Genomic DNA, 16,127 nt, shown 5'->3' with positions numbered 1-16,127 from the left:
GTTGTATTGGCATTCTCATTTATTTGTAAAAACTGTCTAATTTCTTCTTTAATTTCCTCTGTAATCCATTGATTGTTTAGGAGAGTGTTGTTCAGTTTCCATGTGCTTGTGAAGTTTCTATAGTTTCTTGTGCTATTGATGTCTAGTTTGATTGCACTATGATCTGATAATAAACAGGGGATGACTTCAATTTTTTTGCATTTATTTAGACCTGTTTTGTGAGCCAGTATGTGGTCTATTTTGGAGAATGATCCATGTGCAGCCGAAAAGAATGTATATTCTGGTTTTTGGGGGTGGAATACTCTATAAACATCTATTAAGTCCATGTGTTCCAAAGCTTGGTTCAGTTCTATTATTTCATTGTTGATTTTCTGCCTAGTAGATCTGTCAATTTGTGATAGTGGGGTATTTAAATCCCCCACTACAATTGTATTAGTGCTTATTTGGTTTTTCATGTTACTTAATATTTGTTTTATATAGTTGGGGGCATTTATATTTGGTGCATATATGTTTATGATTGTCAGCTCTTCCTCTTGAATTGTTCCCTTTACAAGGATGTAGTGTCCTTCTTTGTCTCTCTTAATGAGTTTTGGTTTGAAATTTACTTTATCTGAGAATAAGATTGCTACCCCTGCTTTTTTCTGGACTCCTGACGCATGGAGAATTGTTTTCCATCCTTTCACTTTCAGTCTATGGACTTCCTTTTGCACTAGGTGTGTTTCTTGTATACAACATATTGTTGGATTTTGCTTCTTAATCCATTCTGCCAATCTGTTTCTCTTGATTGGTGAATTGAGGCCATTAACATTGATGGTTACAACTGATATATTTTGACTTATTCTTGTCATGTTTTTGTCCATTTGTTGACTCTTTTTACTTTTTCTCCCATCTCCTTTTAGTTTCTTGCCTTGCCTATTTGATTTGGTCTGTTGGGCCTCATGTTATTGTGAATTTCGTTGTCCTTTTCTAGGATATTGTTTAGAATTCCTTGCAGTGCTGGTTTGGTGTTCATGAAATTTCTCAGGTGCTCTTTGTCGTGGAAGTATTTTATTTCCCCATCTATTTTGAAAGAGAGTTTTGCAGGATACAAAAGTCTAGGTTGGAGATTCTTTTCTTTTAGGACTTGGAATACCTCACTCCAGGCTCTCCTTGACCTAAGGGTTTGTGTTGAAAAGTCTGCTGTGATTCTAATGGGCTTCCCTTTGCATGTGATTTGTTTCTTTTCTCTTACTGCTTGTAGTATTTTGTTTTTCTGTTGGATTTCTGGAATCTTGATTATTATATGTCTAGGTGTAGATTTTTTTTGATCGTGGCTAGTTGGGGTTCTATATGCCTCACTTATCTGTATGTCTAATTCTTCCCTTCTGTTTGGGAAGTTTTCTGTCATTAATTCTGTGAAGAGCTTTTTTATATCATTTGTGTTTTCTCCTGTTTTTTCATGAATTCCTATCAGTCTTATGTTATTTTTCTTTGTATCGTCTAGGAGTTGTTGGATTGATTTCTCATGATCCCTTACTGTTTTTAATAGACCTCTTTTTTCACGGTCACTGACTGCTATCCTATCTTCTATATCTGAAATTCTATCTTCGCAATCTTTTATTCTGTTTCGTACACTTTCAATAGAGTTTTTAATCTCCTGGATATCTGTTTGAATCTGTTTTATGGATTCCATTTCTTTCCTCTGTTGGGCATTCATTGTTTCCATGTCTTTCTTATGCTGAGTCTTCATGGCTTCTATCACAGTCTTGAGCTCATCTATTTTTTTCTCAGTTTCTGCTCTAGAGTCTCGAATCATGACTTCTATTTTGCTCATCATCTCTCTGGCTAGCTGGGAAATTATTTCTGATTTGAATTTTTCTAGAGCCTGATTGATCAATTTTGTTACCTCCTGTGCTATGGGTCCAGGGAGTCCTGTTGGTTCACTATCAGACTTTTCATCCTCATTTGTCCTACTATTTGCTATTGGTGAACTGGATATTTGTTTTTGTGTCTTGCTTAAGTGTTTTCTCATTTTTATTTTTATTGTTGGGTTGTCCTTCTTTAATTTCTGGGTATTACTTAAATCTTCCTAATATAGTTGCGTTTTAGCTTTTGAGTATCTTATGACTCATAGACATTCTCGTTTTCATAATATCAGAGAAAACAACTCTTTAAATCAATCACCACTCTTTGTCCCAATTGATACATTCAGCAGCCCAATAGGATCAGGCACAGCTTGCCAACTGACCACTTATGGTAGTCATTAATGTATCACCTTTAACTCATGTGAATTAGATTAATTTCAAGAAGCAGCTCATAGTATGTTTGCAGTGAATATTCTTTTCAATATGGCATCTTTACCATTTAGGATGGGGGGTTCGACTTAGAACAAGAGGATTAGATAAGTGAAAGAATTAGAGCAGGTTTGAAGTGAATCCAGAGGTTGTAGAATTACCTTACTATCTTTACAAAGCTATTAAGTTCAGGGGGGATAGAGAGAGTGCAGGAATAAGGACAGGAATATATCCCCTTAACAGTAACAGGCGCTTGCCTTCCCTTGAAGGTACAGAGCCATGAGTGAGGTAAAATGACTGGAGAAAAGAACATAAAGAGAAACCCGTCCTAAAAACAAAAAATAAAAAAAGAAGTCTGAGTTCTTCAGGAACTGGAATAAAAAGGGAGATGAGGGACACTATGGTGGAGCAAGAGACTGAGTTGGAGAGACAGGACAGAAAAAAGAAAGAAATTTTAGGGTGGAAAGAGGAAAAAAGAGACAAGAGAGAGGGAAAGAAAAAGAATTTGAAGGTCCTCTTTCAAGCTATCTCTGATCTCATATTATACCACATGCACAGTCATATGCGGAACCCAATCCCCTGGTCTTAGCTAGCCAATGGCTGTTCCTCACGACTGAGACTGAACACAATCTACAAGGCCTAACTTTAGTTTCCTTACCCTCAGGGTTGAACTCCACTCCGTTCTATTACAGGTTTCCCCTGCCCTTTCTTTAAAGATGATCAAAGTTCGGAGCACAGAAAACTACCCTTCATGGGAACCTATGCCTCTGCAGAGTTGGTCTAAGGACTGGCCCGATCAGGAGTTTTGAGAACGGGGGGGGGGCGTCGTGTGGGTGTTTCAAGGGCGCCCATGCGGCTACCTTCCTTCCTGGGTCTGTTGTCGAGCAGGCCGGGGGCTCCCGTGCAGGCCGGGAGCTCGCGCGCACGTCGCCGGGTGATCGCCCATAATTAATTAACTTTTTGAGAAATGTATGGTTTCAAAATCTGGTTGAACAAAGGAGGCAGTAAACTTCTTTAAATTTCTTTAATGTGATTAAAAATGTGGTTGATTTGAGTTTTTTTTTTTCTTGAGAAACATGCAAAATACTTTATTAGCACTGGCTACATGTACTGCATGAGGGACACACAGGTCAGACTTATAATTATCCTGTCATGTCCTAAAAATTCAAAATGTCTACTCTTGATTTCTGACTTCCATTTAATGAATGACTATATTTTCCTTATACTTTCAAATCAAAATAACTTCAAATTTATATGAGTTTTATAAAATGTAAGGTTTTTCAAAAAAAATTGTGAGGATCTGTTTCTGGTCCAGCATGTAAGATGTTCAGAGCCATTATTCTGTAACAACAATGAGTAAATAGCTGAAACTTAACAAACTGAAACTTAACAAAGTTGCTTGGATCTGCCAGCAGGTGAGGTTAAAATGCAAACCACTGCCTTGAATATTGGAGAGTGAGATACTCACAATTCATCACAGCAGAAATGTATAAGCAGACCCTGATGAACTAACTGCTAAGACTCAGTATGGACAAGATCCCTCCCTGGGAATGCAACCTTAGCCCCCACCCCATTTATGAGGTTTACAAGTGTACCAGCCCTTTTTTCACTATTATAACAAAATACCTGGATTTATGTGACTTTATAAATAAAAAAAAGTTTATTTAGCCTCCAGTTTTGGAGACTCGAGGGCTTTCATCTGATAATAACCCTCTTGATTGCAAAGTCCCAAGTTAATAGAGACTATTGGCAAGAGACAGGAAGTTTACATTTGTGCCTCTTTTGGACTCTTTCTTAAAACAAAAACAAAAACAAAAACAAAACACCATTATAGCGTGGTGTGATGGTGTATATCTATATTCTAGCACCCTGGGAGGCTGAGACAGAAGTATTGCAGGTTTGAACTCATGTTGGCAACTTACTGTGATCTTACCTCAAAATAAAAACTAAAATGGGCTGAGGGTATAGCTTTTTGGGAAGGCCCTGGATTCATTCTGTAGTATAGGGGAATAAAACAAACAAATTATGTTTCACTGAGAAATTCAGATAGATATTAAAGAATGACAAATAATGATGGGACATTTCTACCCAGAAGAAATCCTTAACCACATCAAGGAGTAAAGATTCTGGAAGTGAGCAAATGAAACAGAAATAGGCACTCTGGTATTTAAGATAGTCATGCCTGGCAACAATAAGGCAGGAGACATCAAATGACATTCATCACAAAGAGTTAACCTGCTTATGTAGAGTGTAACTAAAGTATCCTCCTTCGCTCTCCCACAGAGACTCGAAGTTTTATTAATACATCTCAAAGTTTTATTAACACAAAAGAACTGTGATCTGGGAAGCAGGATTCAGTTTGTCACTGTGGAACACTGTAACTCACAAGAAGTTCATCATACATTTTGCCTTCCATTTAGAAAAAGAATCAAAAGCATACGTGTATTTCTATTGCTTTCTATTAAAAGAACAAATTATGGTCATTTAAAATGTTCTTCCTTGAATATTTTTTTAAAATTTCCAATTAAAGGAAAAAAATTGTTTGGTATAATTACTAAGAAGTCTTTTCTTTTCCAACCAGATAGTTATTGACATTCTACACTCCAAGATCATTTCTATAACAAGTACTAAATTTCACTTTAAAAAGGCCCAAGGTTTTGATTCAAACACAGTTCTCCTTTCTAAGAACAAATAACAAATGCAACATTTCTCACTATTTTCAATACCAGCACTAGTGCTTCGAAATTGCCAACTAAAACTAAATTTTATACTTGCTATTACTCTACAAAATATTTCCAAAGGAGCCAGGCATGGTGCTGTAGACACATAATTCTAGCTCTTTGGGAGACTAGGGCAGTAGTATCTTAACAGCTCAGCCTGGGTGACTTGGTAAGATCCTGTCTCAAAAAAATTAAAAGGTGCTCGGGAAATAGCTCAGTGTGAAAATCCTGGGTTCAATGTCCAATACCTCCTCCCCCAAATTGTCAAACAGATTATATTTCTTTTTATCCTCCCCTCCTTCTCCCTCTGTCACTCATTTTTGTTTGTTTGTTTTTAATTTCCATGACTACTAGGTGGGCTAGCCACCTCTACTCTAAATTGTTTTTTGTTTCAATCCATGTACAGAGAAAATATTCCTGTCTTTGAATAGAAATTTAACCTAGAGAATTGTTCTCTGGTTTTATTTTGCAGTGTACAGTACTGAGAGGACAATTACACTTCAACACTATGCTTTCACATTTGGATGTGAGTGTGAAAACTTTTATACTGCTTGCTGCATACACTGTTACAGTGATATACATCACATGATGTACACCTGGCAAGTTTCAAAAGGGATAAAATTTTTTATAGGTAGGAGGATTCAGTGTAATGAAACAAGTAACTCTCACCCTCCAAAAAAGTTTAATAATAATTGGATTACACCTGTCTTGTGAGATATACAACTGTACTATTGGCATTTTAGAACTCTAAATAGCCAGAGATGACCAAGTAACCATAAGACACACCAGTAAATCTCATAGAGTTGTGAAAACTATGGTACCATATCTATGTGTTTTGTATATATTGTCAACATGTTGGTCATGCAGCCAAATGTTCTAGCAGAGGAAAGAATGCCACGAACATAATGAGTATGAGATTGTTTCTATATATTTTTTAAAGGGAGAAATCATTGTTCACCTTCTCTTGCATCAGGATATTTGTAGCGCTTGACAGAGTAGGTACGGTCTAAGTCTAACTGTGGAAGGAAGAAATATTTCTAAGGTACCTTGTATCTGCCTCAATTTTCATTCTTCTTCAGTGTTTCCTAGGAATCTTGCCTGAATAAGTGCTGGCTCTTTCATCCAAACCTCTGTACAATTCTTGTAGTTTTTATCACACTCAGCCAAAACCATGGATTTTCTGGTCTACTTTCTGAGCTACAGTATAAAGTGTGAAAAATAGATGTTTACCTTCTCTTTCGGTACTGATAATACTAATAAAAATATCAGTTTTGTAGACCAAAAGAAGTGGTTTGAAAAGGCATGTATTTTTAGCATTACTGTATAACTTCAAATGAGAAATATGTTTTCCTAATGACAACTTCAAAACATGCAACTTGACCAATCATTTTGACTGGTATAAACACACACACACACACACACACACACACACACACACACAAAAGAAGAAGGGAAGGAAGCACTTTGTATTCTGTTTAAAGTATTTCTTTTTGAATTTTTCAAAATGGGGCATTTTTATTAAAACAATGAGAAACAGGTGTTTTTTTTTTTTTTAAACTGTCTTCTGTCAGTCTAATTTACAGGCACTAGCCAATGAATCTAAGACACACAGAAGCAAAACAGTTTGTCCATGTCAATACCTGTCCAGGTGACAACAGTGGTCAAGGCTTTATTTATCAGTTCTCCCTCAAAATGGGTAGGATCTGCTTTATCTGCCAAAGGCCAAAGTCTCTGCCTGGGCCCTCTCCCTTGAGGCCTATAGTCTAGCTCTGTGTCTTCACTTTCCTGTCTTCCCTTAGGTTTTAGATAAATCCACACATACAAAGCTTAGCCTGCCTTGCTGAGCTGCTGACATGTGCCTGAAAGCCCTGCTAGGCATAAATTCTAAGGAAGGATGAATCAAAGTTAGGCAATTCATTATTTACTGTGTAGATGACTCTGCTCTCAGGAAGACCTTTCCCAGGGATTCCTAAGTCTATTTGCAAAAGAGACTCCTTATACTCTGTAGCTGGAAAGGGTGAGGACATGTCCATGTTAAAAAAAAAAAGTTTTTCATAGAACCCTTGTCCTCTTTTTTGAGTTTTAGAAAGTGAATAGCATTCCATTACAAAACTACTAAAGCACCTATAAAAATAGAACTTCCCATTAGATTCTGAATAGCTGACATTCCACAGGAAGTATGCACAAGTACTACACTGCCAAACAGCATCAAAAGGAGGAACACAAAGAACATTCCTTCTTCCAGATTTCACATAGTTATTTATCTTGGAAGTGATTGTCTAAGTGGCTTCCAATTTTCAAATACAAGTATTTTCATTGATATCTTTAAGATCGTACTTTAACAATATATAAACCTATATTTTTCTAAGGCAATATACTTCCCCTGACTTGCTCCAAAACAATTACATAATTTTGAGGAATTACATTATTTATATAAGCTACACACTCGTTTTAGCCATTCAAAATTTATACATTACTTTTAACCACTGCTTTTCAATTGTCCCTAAAGTTGGGCACTTTAATGTGTTTTATTCATCTAGTTTACTGGTCTCATTTACTGGCAAATCATTTTTATTGGTATTATAAACAGCCAAGTTAAATAGAAATATTATAGGAGATCACAAAGGGGTAGGTCCTCGAGGGAGTCAGTGCAGAAGATGAAAATATATTACAACTGTTACTGGAGGTGCATCTGTTGAAGGCTAAGCCTCAAGATAAAGAGAAAATGACTAGGTCTACATGCACTTCCAAGGGATAAAAAATATGATATAATTGGTATCACCTGGTCCAATAAAGTCTAAGTAGACATCAGTCACCCAAGCGGGTAACCAGGACCTCTTGACTCATCTCTTCCAAAAATGGTCCTGTTCTTTCCATGTATACTTGCTACATGACTTGCTTCCCCATTGGATCAATATTACCTAAGTGGCTATAGTGGTAATCTTATTAGTAGATCATAATTTTGTCCCACATTGTACCCACCTCATGATTTTGTATCCACTTTGTGACTGATTTCTATAAAACTTCCTCTGTAAAGTGAGGTCTGTGGCAACCCACTAGGGTTCCCTCCTGCCTCTCAAGATGTATATCTCTCAATAAGTTCTTCCTACTCCTAACCTCCATTGTTCCATAGAATTTATTTTTCAATTTTGGCGAACATGAACTCAATCTAGTAGGTTGAAAGTTATAGTATTTCCCCTATATTATTTGGAAGTCCCATATCATAAGGACCACTAAAGCTTATATTTTAAACTTTAAATACTCAGAATAATTGCAAATTCTAAAAGCAGAGGTTCAATTGTCTGATGCAAAACATTCTGAATTACTACATTTTGTATATAAACTTTCACCTTCAGAAATCTCTTCATTTTGATTTCAGAGATAATAATACCAGAGTCAAATATCACTGCTACAGACATAATCTACTGTGGTTGTAAATCTTACTTTCTTTTCCTGAGAACTGCCTTATTTCTATATTCCTCATCAACTATTTTGCTAAATTTAAAAAAATGAGAGAGAAAATAAACTTTGATTCTCACCATTCCTTTAATTTAGTAAGGAACCCAGAAATCTGTAAAATATAAAATTTAGATATAATAACTTAGTGCTATTTTAGCACTAAATTAGAAATTAACTTATGCTTTCAGGGATTGACCCTCAAGGGAGTAGCGCAGAAGAGAACACATCAGAACTGTGGCTGTAGATGATCTGAAGAAGGCTGGGCCTCAAGGTGAAGATGCACTGACCAGGCCTGCATGCCTCCCTAAAGGATAAGCAGTAACTTGGAATTATACTGTAATTAGCACCAGTTGGTCCTGGAAGGCCAGACATCAGTCACCCAGTTGGGTAATCAGAGCATCTGGAACCATCCTTCTCAAAAATACGTTTATTCCTTGCTATGTGACTATTTCCCTATTCAATCAATATAAGCTAAAGGGCTATACTTAAAAATCTATAGGTTGACTGTAGTTTGACCCACATTGTGCCTAGGTTGTGATTTTGCTGTATAAATTACCCTTGACCAAAGGGCCTCTGGCCACTGAGGAAGGGCCATCCTGGAAATCCAGGAGCTATTTTTCTCCCCTGATTTCCAGTAAAACTCTCCTAACTTCTTTGTTTGGTTTATGACTTCATTCCTGGATGTTGTAGGACCACAAACCTGTCACATCTAACAGGTTGAGATTCATATTTCTTCTATATCAATGCCAATAGGAAAATGTCATGGCAGAGGATTTGATTTAACATTGAAATACTTCTTACAACTGAAGAGGATCAGAATATGTCATTCTAAAATATGCCACTTTGGCATAAGGGTTATTTTGAGCTAAAGGTAACTGAAAATTAACTAAAGAAGGAAGAGTTCTCTTTCTTCCCATTTTTTGCCTGAATTAGGATGTAAATTTCTCTTTGAGGAAGGTATCCCTTTTTTCCTACTCTACTCCCATTCACTGTTACCAATGGGAAAGAGTGATTTAGAATAAAAGATGGAGATCTGACAACAAGATGAGCAAAGATCCAAAGAAGTGAACCTTAATAAATGTGAGTCAGTCTAGTAATAGTAAAACTCCTGAAAACAAAAGACAAAGGGAAAATCTTTAAAGCAGCCACAGAGAAAGAATATTTTACTTTTAGGAGGAAAATAATTAGAGTGATAGATTTCACACCAAACACCAAGGCCTCAAGAAGGATGTGGGAGAACAGTGAAAGAAAAGAATTAGCAATCCATAATTCTATATCTGGCAAAAGTATCCTCAAGGAAAGAAAGGACCATTGAGACATTCTTGGAAAAAGTAAAACTAAGAATTTTTTGATAGTACACTTACTATGAAAGAATACCTAAAGAAACTTCAAGAATGAAAATCATGAAAGGAAGGATCTTCGAACATCAAGAAAGAACACACCATGGGATAAGTAACATACACTAGGAGCTCTGTAGGGGGACTGAGGAGGAAGGACCGCTTGCACAGGATGGAATAACATCACACAACAATGTGAGCAACCTGAGGGTGGACTGTGACCAGAAGGGCAACCTGCATGGCAGGACCACCATCTTTATTTCATAGCATGGTGTCTGATTTTTGGCTTGCTTGCTCTGCACTGAGTGAAGACCAATAGTCTTGGGTCATATATAAAATAAAAAGTTAATGTACATAAGTAAAAAAAAAATTCTTCTAAAATATCTCAATTCATCAAATTATTTATGAAAGAAATGATACAACAATCCTAAATTTAATAAGAAAATTTGCATATATGCCTAATACAATAAATGCCTGCAGTGGATTGACTAATGGTCAACTTGTAAAGCCCTGCTGAACTGAATCAGTGTGGTCTGGGTAGAGAGGATCCACCTAATTGTTACCAATAGCCATAAAAAGAGAACGAGAGGGAAAAATGTTAGCCTGTTGATATTTTAGGAGAAGCTTGCTGAGGATCATTTCCCTAATGCAAACTAGGCTGTTCTTATCAGAGGAAGAGCTCAGGTCTCACTGTCACTGGGAAAGGCTGCAGTTCATCAAGAGAGCTCTGATGTTTACTGTGAGCATCACTTCCTGGCCCCAATGTGGATCCCTCAGCTTGGTGGCACAAATCCTTCATCTCACCAGTGTAGATTTTCTGCCTTCTACCACTGATCTCTGGCCTTCCAAGGTACAGATCTTCAATACAGACAAGCATGAGACATTGCCGTGAGCTCTAGGTGACTGTCTAGACTTGTGGAGGACACTGCCTTGGACTCTAAGCCTTTAGCTGAACTTGTGTGGAAAATTGCTGGGATCCAGACCCTCAGATAGATTCCTTGGGCCCCTAGTCAGCAGTTAAATCTCTTGCATTCCTTTGCATTCGACTTTTTGGGTAACTATCATAAAATAATCTTATAATCTATGTGTCCTCTAGTAAATGTACTCCCTTGCCAAATCCTGCTGACTACAACAATGCCTGTTTTCACTCTCAAGTAATGTGTCATAGGTTGGCTTTTGCAGTATTTTCCTTACCAGGTCACACAAGTGCACAGAATGTCTGATTCAAGCAGGCTTTGAATAGGATGACTGTATGTGGCTGGTGCAGGAGGGAGAGTCAGCACTGCCCTGTGCTCTTCCCTACATGGCATTCTCTTGGCGTTGCCTACTTTGACTATACTTGAGCACCACATGAGACACAAAAAATATCACTAAAATTTACACAATAATGCTAAAAATTTACTGTGTTGGAGGGCCTCATTACTAGCAGTCCAGGGTCACATGTAGCCTGCAGGCCTCACAGAGGATGTGCCTGATTTCCAGAACACATTTGGGTCCCCAGTATGGCAGACCTGTTTAGCTGCTCACCCACAGGCAAGACTGCCCTTCTTTTGATAATGAAATTATGACTTTGTTCAAAGCTGGGGGTTATATAATTCAGGGGAGCTTCTTTCCTCACTGGACCTACAGATTGAAACATGATTAATCAATCCCAATTGTGATTCCATTCACTTTCCAATACACTTGACCTTCAAATTTGTGTGTTCCATATCTATAGATTCAACCAATGCAAGAGCAAAAATATTCTTTAAAAATACTGCATCTTTACTGAATATGTACAGACTTTCTGTTCAAGTCATTATTCTTTAAGCAATATAATATAACAACTATTTACATAGTGCACATTTTGTGTTAGGTATTATAAGTAATCTAATGATGATTTACAGTATTTACGAGTATGTGTGTTGGTTATAAGTAAAAATGACCTTTTACATGAGGGACATGAATATCAATGGATTTGAGTATCTATAAGGGCTAAAAATTAATTACCACAGATACCAAGGAACAACTCTATCTGGACTTGAGAGTAATTCTAAATAAGGATTCATTAACAAATACCATTTCAGGGACTCCTGAGAAAGCTTTCCCAATAGATAAAGAAAAAAGCACGCAATGGAATTACTCTTCCCTTTTTCTGACTTTGGAAGTCACTGTGATTTCTGAAATGAAACAATCAACTTGAGACCCAAAGAGCCTGATCATGAAGACAAGCGCACAATAGCAAATAGATAGAAAGATGGAAACAAAAATGTTTCTTATGACATCATTGAAGACTTTCAAAACTAGTATTAAATCTATCTTTAGATTCATGTTATGTGAAAGTTATTTCTTATTTATTTCCCAAAATTCTATCATCTCATTAAAATGCTAGAGTAGTCCGTTAAGTGAATGTACTATAATTATGCAATGATCACCCTGTAAGTTGATTTTGTTTATCTTTTTCCTCATTATAAAAGATGAGACAATGAACATCTCTTAATACAAAACTTTCCCTGAATTTAGGGCACACTTCTCATAGACTCGTTGCCAAAAATGAAATTACTATGTGGAATTATATAAGCATTTAAAAAAAATCTCATGATAAGTAGTACAAATTGATTTCCAAAAAGCACACACTAAATAAATTCCTACCACCCATGTGTGTGGCCTGTTTTAAAGCATTCCTTTCAGGAGTTATTATTTTCCCTTTATTTTTATTGATAAAACTTTGCTTTAAAAGTCCTGATTAGTTTGAATTAAAAATTTTTAAATATCATTTTCTTCTTTGAATCTTTTTATATAAGGCGAGTTTTACAAACTCATAAACAATTCAAAGGAAAATTCTGTTCACATCACCCATTTTTGTACCCCAAGGCAAAACTAAAAACTACTTATAAATCATACTGGACAATGGAAAGGAAAACAGACTGATAACTGTTTCATTAATGAAGACTAAGTTAAATTCTAAATAAAATATGCTTAGTAGTCATCCCTTTTCAAAATAATTCGAGTTGAACAGTCTTGAAGAACATTTTCAAAATATTACAGTGGTTTTTACTTTAGACTCTACAGTAAGAAAAATATTTAATTAAAAATGATCTTCATATAGACTGTAAAAATAGAAGAGCATTAAGTATGTACTTACAAATCAAACACCAAGTAATGAAAGCCCTCTTCTGATATGCTGTCATGAAGTCGTACTGGAAATAAAATGAAGAAAGAGAATAAAGTCTGCATTATATACTCATGCCAACACTCAATATTAAGCCCATCTTCTAAAGGGCATCTTGCCTAAATAAGAAATGTTAACATAGATTTTTATTTTAGCCCAGGATAAGTCAGTATCCTTTACCAGTTCATACAGACCCAAGGTTTTGGTTTAGGTTCCAAAAATTATTTTAAGTCCGCAAGTATTAACTTAATTTATAATATTATTATATTAATACCTGTACTTCATATAATGGTTCAGATTAAATGACAAAATAAAATTAAATAATGCATTATTGCCAGGTAACTATTGCATAAATGTTAATGACTGTTATTCTATATATCCAAAATCACCAAGTTCTCTCAATTCTACTTTCCTGCCTTTTACTGTCACCACTGCTTCACCAACTCATGCCATGATCACTGCAGCAGGGATAGCAAGAGGGGTCACTGGAGTCTGCTACACGGCCTGCCTGCTGCCTCTACTCTCCTGCTGGTCCTGAAATTTCTATATAGCACATATTACCCAACCTACCAAAGCACAGTTTTTAGGGAGGAGAGAGGGAGGGGAGGAGAAAGGGTGGTAAAAAGAAGTAAGATACAATATGTACATGTACCAACCCACCACAATACATATAATCATTATGTACTACAAACATATCCTAATTAAAATAATTCAAAATAAAAACTAAAAACTAAAACCAGTTTTATGTTCTTTACTCAACAAAACTCATATCTCACTAGCTGAAAGTGAATACTGAGAACTTTACTGTTTAAAAAAACATCTATGTTTCTTCAAATTTATACCTTTTCCAATGAGTTAAATTTACACTGATAATTCTATCTGAAATCAATATATGCCTTTTCTGAACTTAAAACACTAATTGATTCATGTTAAACTAAATCAAATATGTATATCTTACATACTGCTTTGTCCATTTATTTTTGCACAATCTCTTCTCTTGATTTACCACCCCCCCACACACACACAAATAGCAATTCTTCCTATTCATCCAAATCTCTTGCAGAGATGGCTTGATCTTCATTGTGGGCAAGAGAAGGCAGGGGAAATTACAAAATTTCAGAACATACCTGCTTTCACAAAAGTCACTACAGAAAGAGCAAAGATTTCTACTGTAATATATTCTTAGTACATTCCTCATGCAGTGATGACTATTATATGGAAAATGTCTATTGAAAAGAACATTTAGGTTATCATAGCAACCACAATCATCTGGAGAGGCAAACAATAGCACCAATGAAATTCCCACTTTCCATGCCTTCCAACCCAATTTCATCCCCTTTGAGTCATGTGGTGACTAGTGTGGTGTGTCAATTTGACTGGCTTTGGGATCCAACCCAGGTATTGGAAGAACACACTTCTGAGTATGCCTGGGTCGGTCATGGATTTGTGACTTTGGATACCCTATTTGGTCCCTGGCCTGTTTCCTTGCTGGTTCTGCTCTGCTTTTCTTGGCCACTATGAACTAACCCTGTTTTGCTCAACCATAACATTTAGCCATGATGTTCCTGTCTTGGAGCAATAGACCATGGACTGCATCCTCAGAAACGATGAGCTAAATTAAAACTTTCCTCCTTTAAATTATGGGTGAGTAGTATTGTGTCTCAGCAACACAGGAAAAGCTAACACAGATCTCATTGCTGGCCTACCAAAAAATCTTTTAAATTCCTTTTTAGAAAAATTCTCCAAGGTGGGGAAAGAGAGACTTGCTTCAGTCCAAATTATACATAATTACTTGTAGAATGTGGATCTGTCTATATTTAAAATGAGGAAGAGGTTTATAATGGAGGAAGTTGGGATTGTAGCCAATCTGAGAACTGGACTATTTTGCTCGAGCAACTGAAACATGAACACACTGAGTCTCCTCCTCCTTCTCTTACTAGCTTATTGTAATGTCACTAGTGAATTCATGGATACAAACATATTTTATCTTTGTTACATAAGTGAAATACCTTTTCCTTCATCACAAAGAATTTTCTTCTCATCATTGTTACTAAATTGGGATCATATATTTAAGTCTCTGCATCTCACATAGAAACCTGGCATATGGTAAAGTCATTTTCAAATGTTTACCACATCAGAGTTTTAGACAGAAAATTTCACCAAAGCCTGGTATAACTATTCATGTCTAAAATAAAATGACTGATATGCAAGCAACTCTTTTGTAAATTCAACTGTGTGAGGAGCATTCCTCAATTTGCAAGTATCAGAAATGCTGCTTACCTTTGTTGAAACTTAGGCTGCTGAAGAAAAATGAAGAGCTTTGTATGACAACATATGTTCTGCTCATAATTACTTAGCATTTTAAAGAGAAACAAGGTCATGACCTCTATCTTAGTGATTTTCCTAACACAGTTTCCAAGACGCCTAAGTTAGTGTTTAAATGAGTTCAAGTAAAAGTATGGCTACTTAAAGAACTCACTGAATTATTCTGGAAAATAAGTTGGTTTACCATGTTATCACAGCTAAAATGAAAGTAAAATTTAAATGTCCAGAAGGAAAACACTACATTCTTTCACTTACTCAAGGAAAATGTTTCCAGTTGGGATCTTAGGGGTGCTGCTCAGAGTTGTACAGCTAAAGAAAGAAGGCAATTTCAGGTACAAGGAGCAGTACTGACCGTAGGTCATAACAAGAATAAAGCTTTCTTAGTACGACTTACCACTACCTTAATCACACTTATAAATGATCAACATCTGGAAATGAAATCTTTTTGACCAAGTCACAAGTTGCTAAAAATGCAAGCCTGATGATCACAACAAAATCCCTTAGCCAACAAACATGTGATAATGATTCAAGACAAACCATTTGTCTAAGCTCACTCCTTTGACATCATGCAAATACAAAACAATCTCTAGTATATCTTAGAAGTCATTTGACCATGTGAGATTAATCACAACAAATGATACTACAAGTGTCACAGAAAAATAAACATCATCTTTAGTTGGGATTACTACATACATATTTCTTTTCTTCCTTTATTCCTTCCTTTCTTATGCTCTACCTTACTTCCACTGTTTGTAAAATAAACTAGAAAAACATGATTACATGGAATCATTGTGATTTTCACTTACTATCCATGCTATGTGATACAGTCTTTTTTTTTTTTTTTTTTTTTTTTTTTTTTTTT

The 16,127-nt window shown here is 36.1% G+C and overlaps 1 protein-coding gene across 13 annotated transcripts in view; it reads right to left on the bottom strand.

Moving 5' to 3' along the window:
- Positions 1-16,127, bottom strand: part of Camk2d (calcium/calmodulin dependent protein kinase II delta) — a 352,869-nt gene that overhangs the window by 161,983 nt on the left and 174,759 nt on the right. For all 13 annotated transcript variants that reach the window (XM_033760056.1, XM_010633832.2, XM_033760058.1 and 10 more), the window contains exon 4: positions 12,914-12,968. In XM_033760056.1, the coding sequence (XP_033615947.1) occupies positions 12,914-12,968 (55 nt within the window). The remainder of the gene's footprint in view (positions 1-12,913; positions 12,969-16,127) is intronic.

This window comes from Fukomys damarensis, unplaced genomic scaffold (genome assembly GCF_012274545.1).
Source record: "Fukomys damarensis isolate Sample0158 unplaced genomic scaffold, DMR_v1.0_HiC HiC_scaffold_38, whole genome shotgun sequence".
In the NCBI taxonomy this organism is placed as follows: domain Eukaryota; kingdom Metazoa; phylum Chordata; class Mammalia; order Rodentia; family Bathyergidae; genus Fukomys; species Fukomys damarensis.
This window is presented reverse-complemented; position numbering and strand designations above follow the sequence as displayed.